At 42.0% G+C, this 19,717-nt stretch overlaps 1 protein-coding gene across 4 annotated transcripts in view; it reads left to right on the plus strand.

Annotated features, from left to right (window-relative positions):
- ARHGAP21 (Rho GTPase activating protein 21) overlaps nt 1–19,717 on the plus strand; it is a 118,276-nt gene that overhangs the window by 13,475 nt on the left and 85,084 nt on the right. For 2 of the 4 annotated variants that reach the window (XM_068673705.1, XM_068673707.1), the window contains exon 1: nt 17,148–17,282. The exons of 1 other annotated variant lie outside the window; for it this stretch is intronic. In XM_068673705.1, coding sequence (XP_068529806.1) covers nt 17,199–17,282 — 84 coding nt within the window. In that variant the 5' untranslated portion in view covers nt 17,148–17,198. Of the gene's footprint in view, nt 1–17,146; nt 17,283–19,717 lie in introns of those variants that run through there. One more of the 4 variants, XM_068673708.1, reaches the window with a different exon arrangement.

The raw sequence follows: 19,717 nt of genomic DNA on the forward strand, positions 1-19,717 counted from the left end.
AAAGCTGACTGCTTTTTTGTGTTGTGTGCTAGAATATACTTTGTGCGAGCCTTGTTTACAGGGAACGAGTGCTAGATTTAAGTACAGCTACCCTAGGCATCTAAAGATATTTTTTCATAGCGAAGCCTACATCATAGTGGCTTCGACTACAAGTTTTCTTTATTTTTATACTCTAAAGCTACATAAGCTATCTAAAACCTGGTGTGAGGTTAGCTACAGAAAAAAAAACTCTGAAAATGTGGAGTTTTTTTTTTTTGAAGGGGGGGGAGGAGCAGTAGGAAATTATCTGAAGAAGCTGTAGAGTAGATGAGTTTGTTTCAGGATGGAAGAGTTGATACAATCCTGCAAGCAGCCACCTTTAAAAAGACTAGTTTTTTTCTTCTCCCCTTTATAGGAAGTCTAGAAGGAATAAGGACTGCTTTTTTGAACGTCTGCAACTTGGAGGAGCTGTAGATGTTTCCTCAAATCATATTTAATCTGGTGTCTCCTTCCAGCATCAACAAAATCTGCCTGTTTTAAGACAATTACCTCTTCTCTGTTTTTTTTTTTCAATTTTAACAAAGCGAAAATCTGATATTTGGTAAATGAATCTTACAGAAGCCTTGTGTGCAAAGGGTATAGATATCTCATCTGGAAACAACAGTGGGTTCTATGTGCTACCTAAACACTGAGTTGGGAAAGCAGTAAGAATGTAGTAATGCTGTGTTAGGAAATACTGCTTTTAGGGTTTTTTATTGCTACTGCATTTTATCTGTCCTTCAGTTGTGTAATCCTTTTGCAGCTCTTTATAGCCATCTCTAAATATTCAGTGCATTTTTTCCCATCTCCTGTTGGTGTGTGAATAATGAGTTGTATTACTGTGAGAATACACCTTGTTGAAAAGCCTTCTTATAAATTTGGAGCCTGGAAACCACTGTCACACCTGATGCAGTTAGTTCTTGGTACTAGAGCTTTTTGTGACTCAAGAGCTTCTGGCTCTCTGAGATCAGTATCAGAGTGAGTTTTCTCCTCTGCTTCCTCCTCCCATCTCTGGACACACGTGGTTGTATGTTGCAACTGCAGATCCTGCAAGCGATTGCTGAAGCCAGAAGCTTGAGAAAGGGGTGACACTTGTATGAATAGCATACTTCTGGTAAAACTAGATGAGGGTGACAAAGAAGAATACACCTTTACACTGCATATTATCAGGGAAACTGCATTGTACATGAACAGTCTGTTAGAGATACGAACCAGAACATAACGGCAAAAAAAAAAAAAACAACAACCAAGTCTGAACCTGATTTTGGCTGTAGCTACCGCGTGTGTAGCAGCTGTTGCATAATGCATTCACACCATTGGAAATAAAATCTGGAATTAAAAACAACTTTCCCAGAATCATTAAATCTCTGAGGTTGGAAGGTGCTTCTACAGATCATTTGGATGAACCTTTGGCTCAAAGCATTGGCAGCTGGAGCATGGTCTTTAGGGCTGTGTACCGCCTGCTTTTGTCTCAGAATGGAGGCTCCCCAGCCTCTCGGGGCAGCTTCTTCCAATGTTCAATTAGCCTTATGGTAAAAGTTTTTCTTTATGTGGGATTTCCTGTGTTTCAGGCCACCCGCTGCCTCTTGTCACGTCAGTTGGCACCACTGCCTCCTCATTCTTTGCTATCCCCCCACCTCCTCAGGTATTTTTACACAGGGATAAATTCCCTCTTTGTCCACCAGGCCTCTCTAGGCTAAAACAACTCCAGCTCTCAGCCTTTTCTCATGTGACAGGTGCCTTCAGTCCTTTAATTATCTTCATGGCCACTCACTCCACTCATTTTGCTATGTCCACACCAGTCCTGTACTGGGAGGACACAAGAATTGGACACAGTGCTACAGATGTGATCTTAGGGCCGAGTGGAAGGGAAGAGCTGCTTCCCTCCATGTGGTGGCTATATTCTCTTTGGGTCCAGGAGGTTGTGGGCCTCCTTCACTGTGAGGGCATATCGGTGAACCATGTTCAACCTGTTGACCATTAGGAGCCCCAGGACCTTTTTTTTATGTGAGGCTGTTTTCCAGCCTCATGCTGGTGCTTGGGGGTTATTCCTCCCAAAGTGTAGGACCTGATATTTCCCTTTGAGTTTCATGAGGTTCTGGTTTGCCTGTTTCTCTAGCCTGTCGCCATCCACCTGAACGGCAGCATACCCAGCTGGTGCATCAGCCTCTCCTCCCACTTGGGTATCATCTGCAGAGGGCACGCTCTGCGTGATGGTCCAGGTCATCAGAGAAGAGATTAAACAGTCTTGGCCCCAGTATCGGCCTCTGGGGCATGCCACTAGAGGTTGGCCTCTGGCTGGGCCTCTTGCTGTTGGTCACAGCCCCTTCAGCCTGGCGGTTCAGCCAGTTTTCAGTCCAGTCACTGTTCATTTATCTAGCCTGGACTTCATCTGGTTGTTTCTGGGAGGCGGTGTCAAAAGCTGCTCTGAAGTGGAGATAAACAACATCCACTGCTCTGCCCTCTTGCACCAAGCCAGTCATCTTGCAAATCGCTGTCAGGTTGGTTAAGCATGATTTCCCACTCGTAAATCCACCTTCTTGTCCTTCACGTGCTTGGAAACCTTTCTTGTTGCCCTTCAGGTTCCTTCCAGATTCAACTCCAGGTGGACTTTGCTATCCTTAAGTCCATCGCTGTGTGTTCAGCCAGTGTCTCAGCCTTTCTTCTGGATCAGCTGGGTCTCATTTCAGCTCTTTGTATGCCTCTTTCTTTCATTTGAGTTCAGCCAGAAGCTCCTTGTTCATCAAGGCAGGCGTCCTTTATTTCCTGCAGGTTGGTATGGGCTGTTCTGAGCTTGGAGGAGGACATCCATGCAAGTCATCTCCTGTCCCTGTTGGCCATAGTCCAGTGCTCTCCTCGTCAGTTTGGCCAGCCTCTTGGCAAAGATGCTTTTGTTCGGCTTGCTTAGGTTGGCATTTGACACGGGACAACGCTGGGACTGAGATCCCAGGCTCTACAACTAAAATCATTTTCCAGCGTATTTTTATGACGTTTTTACGAATTCATTCTGAATTGTTTTTTTGTACAAAGCAAAATAGGAACTGCCCTTAGAGGTTGTTGACCAGGAACTCACACAGGGGAATTAAATTCTGAGAAGAGGAAGTTGCATTAGAGCATTAATCTTTTTCGTCATATAACAAAATTTAAATGCCAGAATATAAAATTAGTAAGGAAATCAGCAAGGAGGCTTGGTAAAGGACTATTAAATAAAACTGAAACGGCAACTTGCATTCCTGCTATGCAGTAACTTTTAGTTACTGTTTTATGCCTGTTGCGTATTCAAAATCTGATTGGAAGTAATGAGTTGAATTTTGCCATCTCTTCAGCTCTTGCTGCATGTTAGCGGTGTGCATGTCTTGTGTGGCTGTTTGACATGATATTCTGTACAAACACTCCCCTACCTTTATAGATTTTGGGACTTCTGCCAGTTGATCTGAAGCAGCAACATAGTAATTAAAGAATAAATAAATCTCCCTTGAAGGACAGTGCTAGCCAATATACCATGCTTTTACAGACATAGTAAAAATGAACACGAAAAGCTCCAGAAGAGAGCCGCTTGTCCAGTTCTGGGTGTTTTTGCACAGTCCTACTACTCTCACTTATATAATGAGGAGCTTAGCGTGTGTGTAGTAGTTTCATGATTGATAGGTCGCAGTGTGCGTGCCAGCTCTGTGGTAGGATTCACAGAAGGCATGCCTAAGTTATAATGTGAACTTCATATGACAAGAAGTGATTTTTTTTTTTAAGGATCAAGACCTACTTTCTGCTGAAAGGTAAGCAACTTGGAATTGAATTTGTGACTTGCTGTTTATTACGTAGTACCTATAGTTTTCCACTGCAAACATCTTGCCTGTTCAGAGGTTTCTGCTGCATGTATTTTTTCTTGTATTCCACACATTCAGCTGTGGAAGTTTTTCTTTGAAAACTCCCAACATTCAAAAAGAAATCAGTAGCTTATTTTGTAGGATTTCTGGATGTAATATTAGTATTCTGCCACACGCTGACAGAAGTCTGATGGATTGTGAGTGATCTAGGATGTGCTTGTTAAAATGGTATGTTTTTTCCTGAAACTAATTTCATTAGGTTTCACTGTCACGTTAGCTTTAGACTTAGCATATAGCTCACTTAAAATACCTGCAGTATTGTAATAGCATTTTGAGTGGTGTGTTTTTTCGCTCGTAGGAAATTTGATGGTGGGTGAATAGTGTTTGAGTTTTTTGAAGCATACTGCTGCAGGTTGTTTTATGTGCTGCTTCCTGGCTTTGTGCACCTGAATTTCTGGTTTACGTTGTTTGAGTCAGTCTTGATTAGGTTTTTGTTAGTTAAAGACTTGTTTATATCTCACTAAAAATAGAAACCTGTAAGAAAAATGTAATTATTAGGAATTTGAGATTTCAAGTGCTACTGTACCTATTTCATATTTGCTCTAAGGGTGAGATTTTTACCTTTCTCATTAGTTTTGCATTGTAGCCCACAGTTTTTTGACTAAAAAATAATTATAAAAAAAATCTTCAACCACCTGTGCTGAGTAGCCTAAAAATGCAGATGACTGGCACCCTCTGTCCCCTTACTCATCCTCTGCTCTTCCTTCTGACCAGTTACTTTCCTGCATTGCTGGAGCTTCTTTCCATGTGTGGCGAAGAATTAATTATCTTTTTAAATGGGTAAAAGACTTGAGAGAGGCTGTGGTACTGCATGCTGCTTCGGAAGCTCTGGAGGGGATGGAGGAAACAATTCAACGAAGGAAAACAAGAGTGCACACGGCTGCTGTGGGCAGCACTGGCGGTGTATTTCTCGTGCTCTACCTGCTCAGCACAGTGGTGCTGTTGGTTGTGTTTGTTGTTCATACCTCTCGCACTCCGTCATCTTCAAAGCACGTCGCTATAATCCCATGTCTGCTTGGCACTCGTCAGGCTTGTCCCTCCGCTGACAGTGATTTTCTTCCTCTAAACAACCTTCTGTTACATGGTAAAAAAAAATAAAATAAAATCACTGGCATATATTCTCAAATAAAAACTAGGTGTTTCTGTATATGTTTCAGCCAGGAAAGTGCTGCTGTCCAAGCCTGTAGAGTTCTTTTAACATGTTAAAAAAATAGATTGACCACAAAACGCCACGTTCTCGTATCCTCTGCAGTTTGACATCTTTCTGAGGCCCACCCGTGTGCTGCTTTCTGAGACGAAGTTCAGCAGAGTTGTGCTGTTTTGGGCTAGTGTGGGTGGCATCTATTTCGGAGATGAAGGTGTTCCAGGGATAGGAGGAAAACCCCCACAGATGATTCATCTCGGGATTAAGACTGTCTTCTAGGAGTTCAGTGCGAGGACCAAGGAGGAGATGGCTTTTCTTCCAGCCTGAGTTTTGACTGGCGTGGTGATCACATCCCATTTATGGCTTCTCCTTATCACCTCACCTCAGAGGGTGAAGTTCTGATAAGCAAAATGAGAATCCAGTTGACTTTCTCAGCTGAGAGTTATCTTGCCTGTGTAGCTCCTGTATTTAACTACTTGTTTGCAGAATCAGTGCTCAAATAAAGTGAAGGCGTGAACCTGCTTCCTAGAGGATTATTTTTATTTATTTAACCTTATGTGGGAGAATCGCCTCATTGTGCTTTACATTTTTAGTGTCTATCTTTCTCTTCTGGAAATTTGGGGAATATCTCAGGAATAAGCAGTAGAAAAGATGATTCTGAGATCGATGTGCTTCTAAGAATGGTAAGTGGTGATGGTGGGGTTATGCATGATTTAGGCCTTTGTGCCACAGATACCATGCTTTTCCTTCATTTTATTAGTGAGATCACTTCCATGACTGCTATGACTGGTTTCCAAATAACAGTGAAGCCACATGCATGTTTGTCAGCAGGGTTGGAGCGGGGTTATGACTCCCAGCGTAGCGTGGTGGAGCCCTGCTGGCCAGAGTTTTGGTACAGCTCTGCCAACAGTGGTCACCCCAAATTATGTTTACACTCAAAGTAGGATTTTACATACTCTTCTCCCGTTCTCCCATTCACAAAGTTGATCAGAAAAAATCATTAGATGGAATTAGAAGTTGTCAACCATTCTCTGCACTGACTGGAACAGAGTGGGTCCTTGCTTCTGGAATTAGTTTCAGGTGAGGCTTTCATTTATTTATATATTTGTCTTTATGAACTGCTCAGGGACCAGTTTTCTCTAGACCCTAGGAAACTTTTCTTCCCCCTACTCTGAGGCCTGGTTGTGTCTCCAGCGTTATTCTGAGGAGGCTCTGGCTCCTCAAGACCTGGGGGCCACTCACCTTGCTGCTGTTGCACTGGTTTCTGCTCTCGTGCTGCAGTGTGCTTTCTCTCCAAAAGCCAAAGGATGCTCAGATGTCCTTCCCATAGAGACCCGTTGTTTGCAAGGCTGAAGTGGCTGGCTGAAGTGTCAGGCAAGCTCAAAATCAGTGAGAGGTGCGGTATTGCGTGATGAGATGTGGCAGAGCACAGGACCTCCTTCCTTCCCCTTTTTTCCCCTCATAAGCAGCAAGCTGCTAGGTGGGCCAGGCCTGCCATACAAGCCCTGCATGAATTGTGTAGGTTTTTTTGTGTTGGTTTCAGAGGTCATTTTGTAAGTGAAGTTTGTTTATCATTAAATAGTTTTTATGCTGATGAATTCCATGTGTTTTAGTTAAAGTGCTAATACAAGCAAACTTCTGTTTGTAAGATGCTGCCTACTTGTGCTCTTGCATGTTGTGTTGAGAGAAGATGCATCGCTCTGCTCATCTCAGCTTTCCAAGGGTATACTGAACTTTTTATTCCAGAATTTTGGATGGATGAGTTGTTATGCCAGCAAAGTGAGGTTTAAAAACATAATTCTAGGCGACACATTATTACCAAGATCTACTTAGATACCATCCCTGCGGTGCTAAGTGTGTTGATTCTGTGGTTTTCTGCAATCAGTGCATTTCCCTTTAGTGGTAACCACAGAAAATTACCCTGGGTTCACAGTGTAATTGAAATTTTGAGGCTAGAGGGTGAAGCTGTTGACTTCCTCTGCAAATAGAATGGGGCAGTGCTCCTAGTTGAGGAAGAACAGGTCTTTACCAGTGCTACAGTTGTGTTTTGCATACTGTTTGTTTTTGTCATAAAAAAGTTTCTTTTATCCTGTGGTTAAGAAATAAAAAGGTTTTCAATTCCAGTGTTAAGGAAGATTTAAGTATCATGTCAAGTCTCTTTCATGCCACGAGTAATTGCTCGTTATATATGGACAAATTCAGACACCTGGCTTCTGGCTGTTGATCCTTTAGACAGGCATTACAGTAGTGCTTTTACACAGTGCTTTTTATACTCTGTCTAAAAATACAATTCAGTTGTCTGAACTCTAGAAACAGGTGAGATTTCAGATGTACTCCTTTCTTAAGCATATAACACATTGCTGCTGGTAGCATCTGTCCAGTCTGTACTTCTCTGTTCTGAATTTCCATACTAGATGCTTGATCTGCTGATTGCTGAGGTAGGAACCGAAGCCCTCTCGCACTGTAAATGCAGCTCCAAGATGTTATATGCAGTGGCACCTGTTGCTGTGCCTACATTTTGTGAGTTTGAGTTTTTCTGTACAGAAAAGCTTTCTTCATTTTTTTTTTTTAATAGACAGATGGAAAATGGAGGGAAAAGTGGAGTTTAACCAGTTGGAAAATGAATGATGATCAGAAAAACTTGTCTGTTGTTCCACCTGCACTCATGTAATTTTTGACAAGAATAGGGCTGCAGGCCCTTCTTGACTTAATCACTCTTGATGTTTGTGGAGTTATAAAGGATTCACACTAACACGAGGAATGAAATGTATTAAACACGTTAGCCTCCAGTACTGCAAGTTTCCTTGTTACTTCTGATGAGAAAATCACAATTCCTACATTGCTGTAGGACAGCAATAATACGGCAGGGTTATGGAAGAAATATGAATAGAGAATGATTTAATGTCCCAAAAAAGTTCTGGAATGTGGCTTGTGTAACAGCTGGATGGGGAAGCTGCGGAGGGCAGTACAGCTGAAAATGCAGGGCCCGTGTTCTTTGGGCAAAAGACATGGTAGGAAAGGAATGATGTAATGGAGTGAAGCAAAGAAGTAAAGAAAAAATAAAAATATCTTGAGTATGTTTTTTTGTGCATGCCATTAGTCTGCCCGTCTGTTAATTTCTCTGCAGTTGCTCTTGAACTCATTGGCCAATTTTGGCCGAATGCAAAGGCAGCAAAGGAGATAGGAGGTGCCTGGCGATGCAGAGCCTGTCAGTAGCTGGGTGGAAGGCAAACTCAGATTAATGCTTCTTGCTGAAGGTGAGGGGGAAAGCTGGTGGCCAGGCAGCACAGGAATGACTGCAGCCTAGCCAAAAAAGTTATTTTTTCCTCCCATATGGGGGAAGAAAGGCAATGAGGGGGAGATCCGAGATGCATGAGTCCAAAGTCAGTTCTGTTACTCATGTGGTAACTTGATATTTTAAATTTGTTGTTAAAATAAACTTTAAACCTTCTTAGAATTCCAAAGCTTGCTGGAAAAATGTTAAATTGTTTTAAAGCGCATCTTCTTCTGAGCCAATCCACCTTTAAATGAAGTAGTGAAAGGGCAAAAACTTATGCAACGGTGGGGAAGAGCTTTGATCAAGTGCACGCATCTCATCCAACAAAAAATGCTGGAAACAATTAAAGGTGGTTTCAGAATACCTCAGATGACTGAGCTGATAACACTGAGCAAAGCTGGGCTTGGTCTACATGAAAAGGTGATGGAGAAACTGAAGTTAAATTTGGAATTTTGAATTTCTTCCAATTGCCTAAAGAGATTATTAGACAGGTGGCATTTATAGAGCTTAACATTTGAGTTATTTTTTCAAAGTAAAGACTAGGGTTTGAACCTCTGCAAGCACAGTGTATGGAAGTAAGGCTGTAGGGTTTAAATTCAAATTGTATTGATAACCATGATGTGCAGAGGGCAGAGGTGTTTGACTTCTGTTTGTTTTAGGAGCCTTATCTTCAACCAAATGGGAGTAAGGCAATAAATTGAATCAAAATTTTATACTAGCCTGTGGGACTGAACTCACTTAAATTTGGGAGCAGTTAGAAAATGAGCCAGAAATAACAGTCACGGAGGTGACTCATTAATTAAGCTTTTTTTTTTTTTAATTATATTTTAATTCTTCCACCCCTGTGAGTGACAAGTGGCAGCACTTCTTCCTCTGCTGGGTTCTGTAGCTGGAGCCTGGTACTGGTTCTCTGCACTGCATTCATTAGGTGGCCCGTAACCAATGTGACAAATTGTTCAACAAGTCCTCAAAATCTAGCCCGTAGTTTACATATGCTATCGAATACATTTAAACTTTATTCCCTTACAAAACAGAAGTGGAAGTGCAGATGTGAGGAATGTTGCTCTGCAGTACTCTAACATCCCAGAAGCTGTCCGTGGGTACGGGGATGGGAACGTGCCAGCAAAGCAGCCCTCGCTTCCCCCTCGGCGAGCTGTGGGCTTCCAGTCAATGGCAGAGTCTCGTCAGGACTCTCTTCTTACACATTCCCCAGCTGTAAGAGTGATAGTGTTGTTTTTTTTTTTTTAAATGTCATCTTTTTAAAACTTGCTTGAAAGTGTGTGTGCTGCTGTTCTGTTCGGGGGTGGTGCTTCAAAGCCCGGGGAGTAATGCAGGGCTGTTGGTGCTTCAAACAGGCACCTTGCTCTGCAGCATTCAGGCAGCGTTAAAAACGTGCCAGTTGTGCTCAAGCCTGAAATTTATGAGGCCACAGGTGGGAACAGCAGAGAGGCCTTTGGAAAGGCTCCTGGGGAGAGTGCTTTGAGGTCACTCGTGGTGTGGTGGCCAAGGAGAGCGTTTGGGATTCCTGGGCCCCACAGGCTGCAAAGTGGCTGCACTCACCCAGGCTTTTTTTTTTTTTTGTTGGAATGGAAGCAGGATGAGCTTGTAATGTCTTTTATTTCTTGACGTGAAAATGGTGTTTGCTTAATGATTATAGTACTAAGATCCTGGTCTCTTCTTTTGCCATTTTTTTTTTTTTTTTTTCCCCCTACATGGCTACATTTGGAGCAATAGAGGAAGTAAAAACGATAGCATTGTATAAAATTAGACTTCAGCTTTGTTTTGGAGCTTACCCCTCTGCCTGACAGCTCTGAAGCGTCACTTCTTGCTCCACCAGAGGACTGCCTGCCAGCTGAGGGAGGAGGAAGGCAGGGAAGAGGGAAGGCGAAGGAGAAGATTATTTTGCAAGCTGAGAAATTCAGGTTGCTTAACACACGCTCTGGTAATTTTATTTTAATGAAGATTTTATTTCCTCATTTTAACTGGCTTCAGAAGGAGCTCAGCTAGTTTAACGGTATATTAAATGAGGCTTCTGAACTTTGAAATCTCTATTTGGTGTAGAGGAACAGTCTGCTGCAGATTATTATGCCCCATGGGAGGTGGAAGTTGTGTTTTGAAGCAGATCACCTAGTGGAATCCTGAGATCCTGATATACCAACTCAACTCTGGATGTTTTATTGACAGTGTCATAGTGTTGAATAGCTTTTGTTTGTGCCAATGGTGATAATTTTTAATTTTGACTGTAAGACTTCTCACAGTCTTTATTCAAAGAATGTATGAGTACACCTTTATTCATATCAGGCTGGCAGAATGTCTTCTGATGCAGTGTGAGGTGGGGCTTGCTTTTTCGGATCCTATTGCAGCTCAAGCAGTTCTCTGTTCCTGTCCTTGGGTACGCAAACACCTCAGCCTCCTGAGCACCCCACAGGTGAATAAGAGAATATTGGGCTATAATTTAAGGTGCTTCACTGGGGTCACGCTTGGTGATTAGCTTTATCCAAATTATCCAGATCTTCTATCTAGAGATTGCTAGATTATTGAGAAGACTTAACTGTATTATAATAGATTTGCTGTGCAAATAAATGTCCTGGTGCATTTAAAGGATTTTCTTTATAATCACCAGAGCTAAGACAACGTTTTCCCTTGTGTTTATATATGCACTAATGTACATAAGCAGCTTCTCAAAATGGAAGTTTCAGGATTCTGAAGCCCAGTGTTGGGTCAGGCAAGTAACTTAGCTCTGGCTTTGGGCTGGGAGCAGAACATAGCAGAGCTGGTCACACACAAGCACAGCACAGCGAGGAATATGGAGACAATGGGAAGTACCTCTGTGAGAATTATACCCCGGGGGGGGTTCAAGCCAGTCTCTGCGTCTTGTGTGTTCAGGTGGGATCATAGCACTGAGCCTTTCAGTTCTGCTTCTGTACTGTTGTGGTAGATGCTAGAAGGCTGTACCAGCAGGAGCGTACGTGTTTAGCTGTAAACAGAAAAGCTTCACTGCAAGAAAGTACTTCTGCTGTTGCTACCAAAGGCGTACGAGTTGATGTGGTGTAGTTTAAACAATTTTACCATTGTTCCTGGGGAAGAAAAAATCAAAACTTTGCTGCTCTCTGAGCTAACAATGACTGCATCCTGGAGTACTGTGTACAGTATGTTTTCTGGAGACACACGTGCAATCTAGACGTGCTTAGTAATGCAGCTTGCAGTCATCGCTTTCGTGATGACAAATTCAGTGTATGTTACGGTGGCAGTAAGCATTGTGCTATTTTTGTCCCAGTGTTTTGGTCTGGCACGAAAAAGTAACCATGGAGAAAAAGCTCAAAATAAGTCATGGTGCGTTTCTTGGTTTTGTGAAGATAATGTGAAATAACCAGGTGAAAAGACTAATGCAACTTAGCGCACAGTTAGCAAATACACTTGCAAACAGGATAGTTTGACAAAGCCTTTGTGTTCTCACGAGTTTCATCTTGTTAATGTGGCAAATGCTACAGAAGTGCTTAATGGTATTGTTAGATGAAGGGGAAGAGAGAATGCATTTTGGATCGCATCGGAAACAGAAGTTGTTTGGAGTAAGAAAACACCAAAATAGTTTACTGACAATGGCTGAACTCTAAGCAAGTGGGCAGTACTTCAGCTTCACTTGTGAACTGGTAGCTCAAGGGAAAGGACATTTTCTCTCTGCCATGACTCAATCGAACAGTCAATGTTGGTGCCCCATCTCCTCCTTGAAAAGAAACCAGGTGATGGAGAAAGTGTACAGGAGTATCTCCCTAACTCTTCAAAAATCCTTTTGCATCCAAATTGATGAGGACCTCATTCTGCATTAGTAATGTCTTTAAAATAGTATTAGAAACAACTCAGCGTGATTTGGAAACTGATTTTGTTTGTGGGGGTTATTACAGAATTAATCTCACACATAAGTATTTTGTTTCATCTAATGAGCTTATATGTGGATTAAAAGGTAAAACTTGCATTCATGCAGAAATAAAACTGCATTTATGCTGACCTCAGTTACTTTCTTTTGCTCTTGATTTCTGATGGAGCAGGGAGTATTAAGTCCTGTGTACTTCATGTTTTTTTTGGTGCTGGTGTTACTAGGAGAGTTGTACCAGACTGGTAGGAACGCCTTACAAAGCCTGACTGGTGCTGTACCAGCTGTCCTACACTTGCATTTCTTTCCCCCTGGGGATATCTGTTGTGTTTATAGTGTTCTTAGCTGTATTGCATCCTAAAAAGAAGCTGCTGCAGGGGGAAGGAAACACCAGATTTTTTCAATATGGAGAGAGATGTTTTTGGTATATATTGTTTTTTTTTTTTTTCTTTTCCTTTTTTAGTGTTCATTGCTTTTGATAAGAATTCCAGTGATAGGAAAGAATTCAGAATGGAAATCATATTTCAGCCTCTTCCTGCTCTTGACTCGTTTTGCAAGAGCTTTTCTAATTGTCAGTCTTTTGAGCTGAGCAATGGAAATAGTGTCTCTTTTTTTTTTTTTTTTCCAGACATGCTTTTCCTTTTTGTTCTTATTCACGTCTTAATTTCATTGACTAAAACGAGCCGGACTTCCTCTGGAGCTTCACCATCCTCATTAAGAGTCTAGACCGTGTTGGCAACCTCAAACACGTTTCAGATGCTCTTGTTCTTTCAAGTGGCCACTGTGCAATTGCAGTAGCTAAGGGGACCCCGAAGGCTTCTACCTCATCTACCTTTGAGACAAGAGTGAACAAAACTTGGCCTTTCTAGGACCTTGTAGCTTCTGGTGAAAATAATTGCTTTCCAGACTTGAAAACATTCTCTGATGTGGGAGAAGGGAGGAACCAGGGAAGATGCTGTCTGCATTTGTTGCTTGTGCGTGTGCGTAATTTGTTTTCATTTAGAAGCCACTAAAATGCCATTGTAAGGAAGAAAGCATTAGTTACTGTGTGCAGAGCACCGCAAAGCCCTCATGGTGATAATGTGTGGTAGTGCCCGTGAAATTCCTGTCACCAACTGCAGGAGTGCTGGTCCCAAACTGGATAGGTGATGTAAGTAATAACTTTGCTTGTAATAGGACTTTCTCAGTTCACTTGCATTCTCCGTCCAGTCATCATTTCCTAAAGTACATTTTCCAAGCCTGACTCTAAAAGATAACCTTAAGAGTCATTTTTATGTATTAGCTTAGGTAAAAATACACAGTGCGTTCTTGCATAGGAACGCCCTGTCCTGAGAGTCTGACTAGAATTATGCTGTTGGCTTAAGGGGGCAGAAAAAGGGGTTTCATAAAAAAGGATTTACCTCTTTAAGGAGTGTGGTACTCCACGTACTGAACTGTGTGGCTTGGGACCTCTAAGCCAGTAGCAGGCAGGATCAGGCCAGTTCCATCACCTGGTGTCTCTCCTCTCACTCCTCAAATACCAAACAGTGCAATACCAAGGCACTTAGGCATCGATTGCTAGTTGCTACCAGTGTGAATTATTATTGCTTGATCCTAAACCTGATCCTTTTTAACACTGAGATGAAACAACAGACTTTGTGGCAGGCAGTCTTTGAGAATATGTGAGGCTTTCGACAGATATATTTTTTTTTTAGTTCATAATTTCAACTTATTGCATAATTGAGCTTCAGCAGTTTTATATTCTTGCAATTTTAAGTGGTCTCTCCGTTATTTTATGCGGACCATAAAAGCTGTAAAACTTGAAAACCCTGCTTAAATCATCTCTGTCATTGTCATCTTCTTTCAATCAAAGCTTAGTGTCTGGCAGGGAGCACCCTGGGCAGGTGAATGCTGAGACCTTTGGAGCCTGCTGCCCTTGGTATGTGTCCTCTGTCATTCTCTGCTGGTGTGAGTGCATCTTTCAATGCTGTGTTGACCTTTTCCTTTTCATACTCCAGTGTGAAAGTCAGTGTGGAAGCCGTGTTCTTAAGTTTTAACCAAAACTATCCACAACTTTAAAAAGAAAAAGTTTACAATAGGTCATATTGATTTTTTTAACGATTTTTTTTTTTTTTAAGGAAGGCATTAGTAAATTGTGTGTTGAGAACAGAAAGGGAAGTGCTCTGTTTACTGTGTGCCTCCTTGAAGGCAATTCCATAAATTCCTGTGCAGTTGCACAAGAATCTTCAGAGCAGAGTCTTCTCAGCAAAACTGTGCCTGGAGAAGTACAGAAGGTCTTCCAGCAGACATGGAGCAGTAATTTGTGAAGAAAATTCTGTTCTGTTCTGAAATGAGGTAGGAATTGAGCAATGCTAAGCTAGTGGAATTTGATTTAACCTTGTACCAGGAAGGAGGTTTTCTTGTAAGTAGGAGCAATCATCAGGCTAGCTGGAGATTGTCATGAATGGTTTTCAGTACTGGCAGATCAAATTTACAAGGACACAGGCTGGTTTAGAAGGGAATCTTAAGAAAGAAACAATTTTAAGGTTTTATTAAACCAACTTACTTATTGAGGGTGCTGCTCTTGTAGCAGTTCCTGAGCTCATCCTTTATCTACGGGTCTTTAAATGAAGGCTCAGGCTTGCAGAAACTTCAGTCCTCGTCTCGTTCCATGCCCGTTGAAGTTTAAAAGCATTTTGATACTGATTGTTGGTGACAACAAATTCAGGCCCATCCTGACTGTTTCTGAGAATGTTCTCCTATTTCTTTCTGTTGTAATTTGTTTTTATCTGAAGGATTTAGATATTTCAGTGTGAATTGCAGTAAGTATTGCATAAGCCCTGGCCGGACTGGGGGGTTGTGTGGGTCAGAATTTCCTTAAAACTTTGAAAAGTAATGCCAAAAAGGTACAGGTTAATAATGGCTGTTGATTTTATGGGAAGAGTTGTACAAACTTGGTTTTTGAGGTTTGACTGACTGACGTTTTTATATCAAAGTGTACAGTAGAGTTATAAAATACCGTGTTGGCTATTTACTAGAGTTTGAGTACTTTAGAAGGAATAAATACTGGATAGTACTTTGTGTCTTAAAGTATATAATACTTCTTATATGTAATAACGAAACTGTTGCAGACCAAAATACCGCTTTAAAACTGGCTGATGGCTTTTGGTATGAAGCAGCAAACCTGTCTCAGATTTCCAGATCTCCTTTCCCTTCTTCCCTCCACCCTGTGCAGCCGATGACTGCGTTTTTCCACAGTGCAGCCGCTTCTCAGCCGCGAGCTGGCTGCCCCTCAGGGTCTGCCAGCATCCCTGCCTGCTGGTCCCTCAGGCTGCCAGCTCCTTCCTGGATGCTTCACGGCCTCGCTCTGCTCTGGCATCTCTGCAGGATCCCCTGCTCAGCAGGACCTTCCCAAACATCCTCCCTCTCCCACATCTCTCAGCCTGGGATGCTTAGGATGTGTGCCGTGAAGAAGTCTGCCTGTTCCACCTAGTAATAGTTGCTAAGCAGGACATGTCTTCCAGCCTCTTGTCAGCACCGGCTGCTTCAGTGCTGGCTGTTTAACTTGTACAAGGAGTTTTTATGCTTTTAATATCTCAAGCTCTTTTCCCAATGTAAGTACTTTTTTTCTGAGACCATGTTCATTTTGCGCAGTGTCACATTGATAGTGCTCTTCTCCCTTTTTCATAATTACAGTGATAATAGAAAAGCTCTGCCATTTACATCTTAAACAGCATAGATTTGTTGTACACAGCTGTGTCCTGGCAGTCCTCAGACTCCTCGTTTTGGTGAGAAGGGAAGAGGTTTGCTTGGACCCTGGCATTAATTCCCAGGGCCCTTGGGAGGAGAAATTAGAACAAGTTTTCTGTTTGGTTCAGTTAAAACAAACGAGACCTTATTTGTATAATGCCTGCAAAGTTACAAGCTGCTACTTGGCCAAGCCATTTGTTTGGCCCTTGTGTACGAGTTTGTTTTACTTCCAGACTGCTTTTGTAGCATGAATTTTCTTTCACGTTTGAAGTACTTTTCAGTAGTTTGGCTGTTACTAAAGGAGAGGGTGAATTGGCCACCTGGTCCTGTTGCCCTTGCTCAAGACTTTCTCAAGAGTGAAAAGTCTTTGGCATATTACAGATGTTCTTCCTTGAGGCAGTGCATGAATGCTGATGCAAGCAGGATGCATCCCTCCTGCTCATCCACATCGCTTCTCTTGTGTTTTCCTAAGCTGGGTCAGGGGGGAGCTGAGACTGGTGCCTTGCAGGGCTCTTTCTGCTCCTTCCTCGGCTTGGGGTCAGTGCTGGGGTCCTTTCTTGTCACTGAGCAGGTGCTTGGGGCCCTAACGTGCTTTCAACAAATAACATCCTAGTTTTAAATTGTTTGGACTTTCTGAAAGGTTTGTTAGCTAGCTGTGGTGTTTAAACCTCAGATTAATGAAAGGTGTTTCTGTGCTGTCAGCACTCTGGTGGTTTAAAGGGAGCCTGCCATTTAAGAACATGAAGGCGATGGACCTCCATGACTTCTGTGAAACTTGGGCAGTTCTCCTGGCTGCTGAAAAGTTGCTTGGATCTCCTGAAAAGCTTTCGGATCTCCTGAAAACAACTGTCCATCATCGTAGCTGTGCCTAAGCAGCTTTAAGATTTATTATATGAATTATTGTTCTCATTTATTGAGATTCAGACTGTTAGCAGCAGCAACAGGAAAAAAAATCCTAAAAAATATCACTAAAGGAAATACAAAAAGGTACACTCAAACTGTGCTTGTTCTTATTTCCCTCTTTTATTTTTTTTCCCCCCCAAGAATGCATAATTTGACAGTCTCGGAAGTGTTGTTTTGAGGAATGTTAGGCAGTTCTGTCAGTTTATCTCGCCGAGTTGACACATGGCTGGGGTGGGAAGGGAGACAGAGCAGGAAGGAAGGTCCTTGTTCCTGAATGTCATTACTGCATAGCTCTCGCATCCTCGAGCAGCACGCAGCAAAAGCTGAGTCAGAGCACAGCAGCAGTCTGAGCAGTCTGCGCTATAGCAGGACATGGCCCAGTTCAAGATTTTGGACTGCGTGATCAACCACAACTGGAGCTTCATATGCAACCTCTATTGTGCTTGGAGTGGCCAGGTCGGTTGTTTTCTTATCCTTACATATCTTAAAAATGATAATATAATTTATTTGTGGGGGGGAAGGCTCTAGTCCATCTCTTCCCCTTCCCCCCCCATCCTATGGAAAGGGTAGAATTAAAAGTATTGCCATGTCCTAAGGCATTTCCTAGAGTTAGTGGCTATATAAAACACACTTTTAACTATGTAATAGCTTTATTTTAACACTTGGAATACTTTAGGTTGTTCTGGTAGAGTCTTGACCTTTGAGGAAGATGTGCTTCAGGAATTGCACAAAAAGAAACATATCGCATACAGGAAAGGGGAGATGTGCCAGGGTCATCTGCAGTGTAAATAAATTTAAAGCTGATTTTTTCCCCAGCTTTAATGGGACTCAACCGTCTTGGCTGTTTGAAAATACTTTATCATGAATGTGAGGGAAAATAGGGTGAGGGGAGGTTTTCTGTGTACTTTTTGTCAACATGCAGGATAAAATAAATGACCACAGGATGTTATTCAGTCCTTAATATGGACAGCTGTAAGTCTAATTGACTTATTTCCTGCATAACTGGAGGGGAAAAAAAAATTGCCTGGATTTTGAAAGCTTGTTTGTAAATAGAATCCACTTACTAAGGATTTAAAATAGTGCTGTGTTGTTGTAATACTACTTTCAGGGTACCCTAGATGTTACCCATATTCTCACAGAACATTTAGTCACTGAGGAGAATTTATTGTGTTCTTCTACAATGTTAAAGGGAAGATGAGAGCTTTAAAAAAGAAAAAAAATGCAGTTTCAGTACAGTAACTAGAGGCAAGTGATTCGGAAATATTCCCACTTTTTTGAGTCATGTCTTTAATGTTATAGGCTAAAAGAAGTCTCATCTGTTGAGACAAACTGAGGCTTTCTTCCAGTCTTAATTTTCAGATGCTGATCTGTCTGAGTTTGATCTAGCTTGCTTACATAGGTAAGAATTCACCTGTATAGACAAACTCAACCTTGCTGATAGCTTCCTGTACTTCAGAAATCAAGAAGCAAGAAAATGCCTGGCTCATGATGTGGACAGTCCCGTGAAATTTTAAAATGAGTTTGACATAAGTAGGGGGAAGGGAAAGGGGCACTGTGTGTGTGTGTTTGGTTTTGAGTAACAGACTGAAATGAACTGCTAAGAACCAAAATAATAAGCTAAGAAAACCAAACCACCCAACAAGGCAGGTTTCACATAACCCAAAAGCTGTATTGTACCAAGCTGAAAAGAAAACCAGGCCTTTGATCAATATACTTGAAACTTCTTGCATGCTTAAGGTAGAAATGTTGCTGAACTGCTGGTTTTTACTATTTTTTTTATTAGATAAGTAGAATATATGACTGCTGTGTGTGGTTTTTTTCTTCCCCTGAAAGTCAAATAGCTGTAAACTGCACATTTTAGTGAGTTACTGCTGTTGTTTTTTTCCTTGAAATGAACTTGTTCGTTCATTTACGAGGTATTACCTCTGAAGAAGAGACCAATTGAGGTACACGTAAGAAGTGAACGCTGTCAGGAGAGAGATGCATCGTGCTTTGTGCAGCAGTGTTGCTTTCCAAACTCCCCACCTAGCAGTGCTGGAGAAGCCTGCTGGTGAGAACGGAGGTGGGTGACCTGTGCAGTTGGAGCTAGCAGCTCCTTCTGAGGTGTAACTGCTCCAGTTTGGCACGTGGTGTCCTTGAATTAGCAGGAGCTATGCAGCTTCTTCGGTGATTTTCATCCATTCTGACCCCAGTAAACCAGCAGGGGAGTGAATTACAAATTGTCATCCCAGAGCTGAGCTGAAGGCTTGCCTTGTGAGACAACATATTTCCTCCTAAATGGCTGTCAGAAGTGTATATCCAAGGAGAAAATAAAAAAGAGCTTAATTGCTTGTTTATCGCTAACGATTTCTTGAATCAGATTATAGAGTTGGTCTTCAGGGTTGTTTAGTTTGTTCTGCTGGCACACACCCCGCTCCTCTCCCCCAGTGTGGAGTTCCCAAAGTTTGTTTTTTAGAACAGGAAGGGAACAAATACGTAAGAGGCAGGAATGTCAATACATGCCCACCGTGTTAATACAGATTGTACAAAACGTACTTCCATGGCGCAGCGTGAGAGCTGCTGTAACGGGAGGCAGGTACCTTTTGGGCTCAGATACAGCAAGGTGCTGTGTGTATTAGCGTGTTGTGTTTTCAAAGAACATGCAGAGGTCAGGACTAAAATAGAAATCTGAGTCAGAAATCGTGTTCTTCAATGAAAAATGTCAGCTTTTAGCCCAAACCTTGGCTGGGATTGATGGCTATGTGGCTTTCACAGGGTGATCCATGAATAATAAATCAGAAGCCTTCTCGTCTCACAGTAATGAGTACAAAGCCAAACTGGATTAATTGCAGATTTTCATCTTTCTGGGACAGCTTCATTACTTCCCATCTTTCTTAAAATGTGTTCCTGCG

The sequence above is a fragment of the Anas acuta genome, chromosome 2 (assembly GCF_963932015.1).
Source record: "Anas acuta chromosome 2, bAnaAcu1.1, whole genome shotgun sequence".
NCBI lineage: Eukaryota > Metazoa > Chordata > Aves > Anseriformes > Anatidae > Anas > Anas acuta.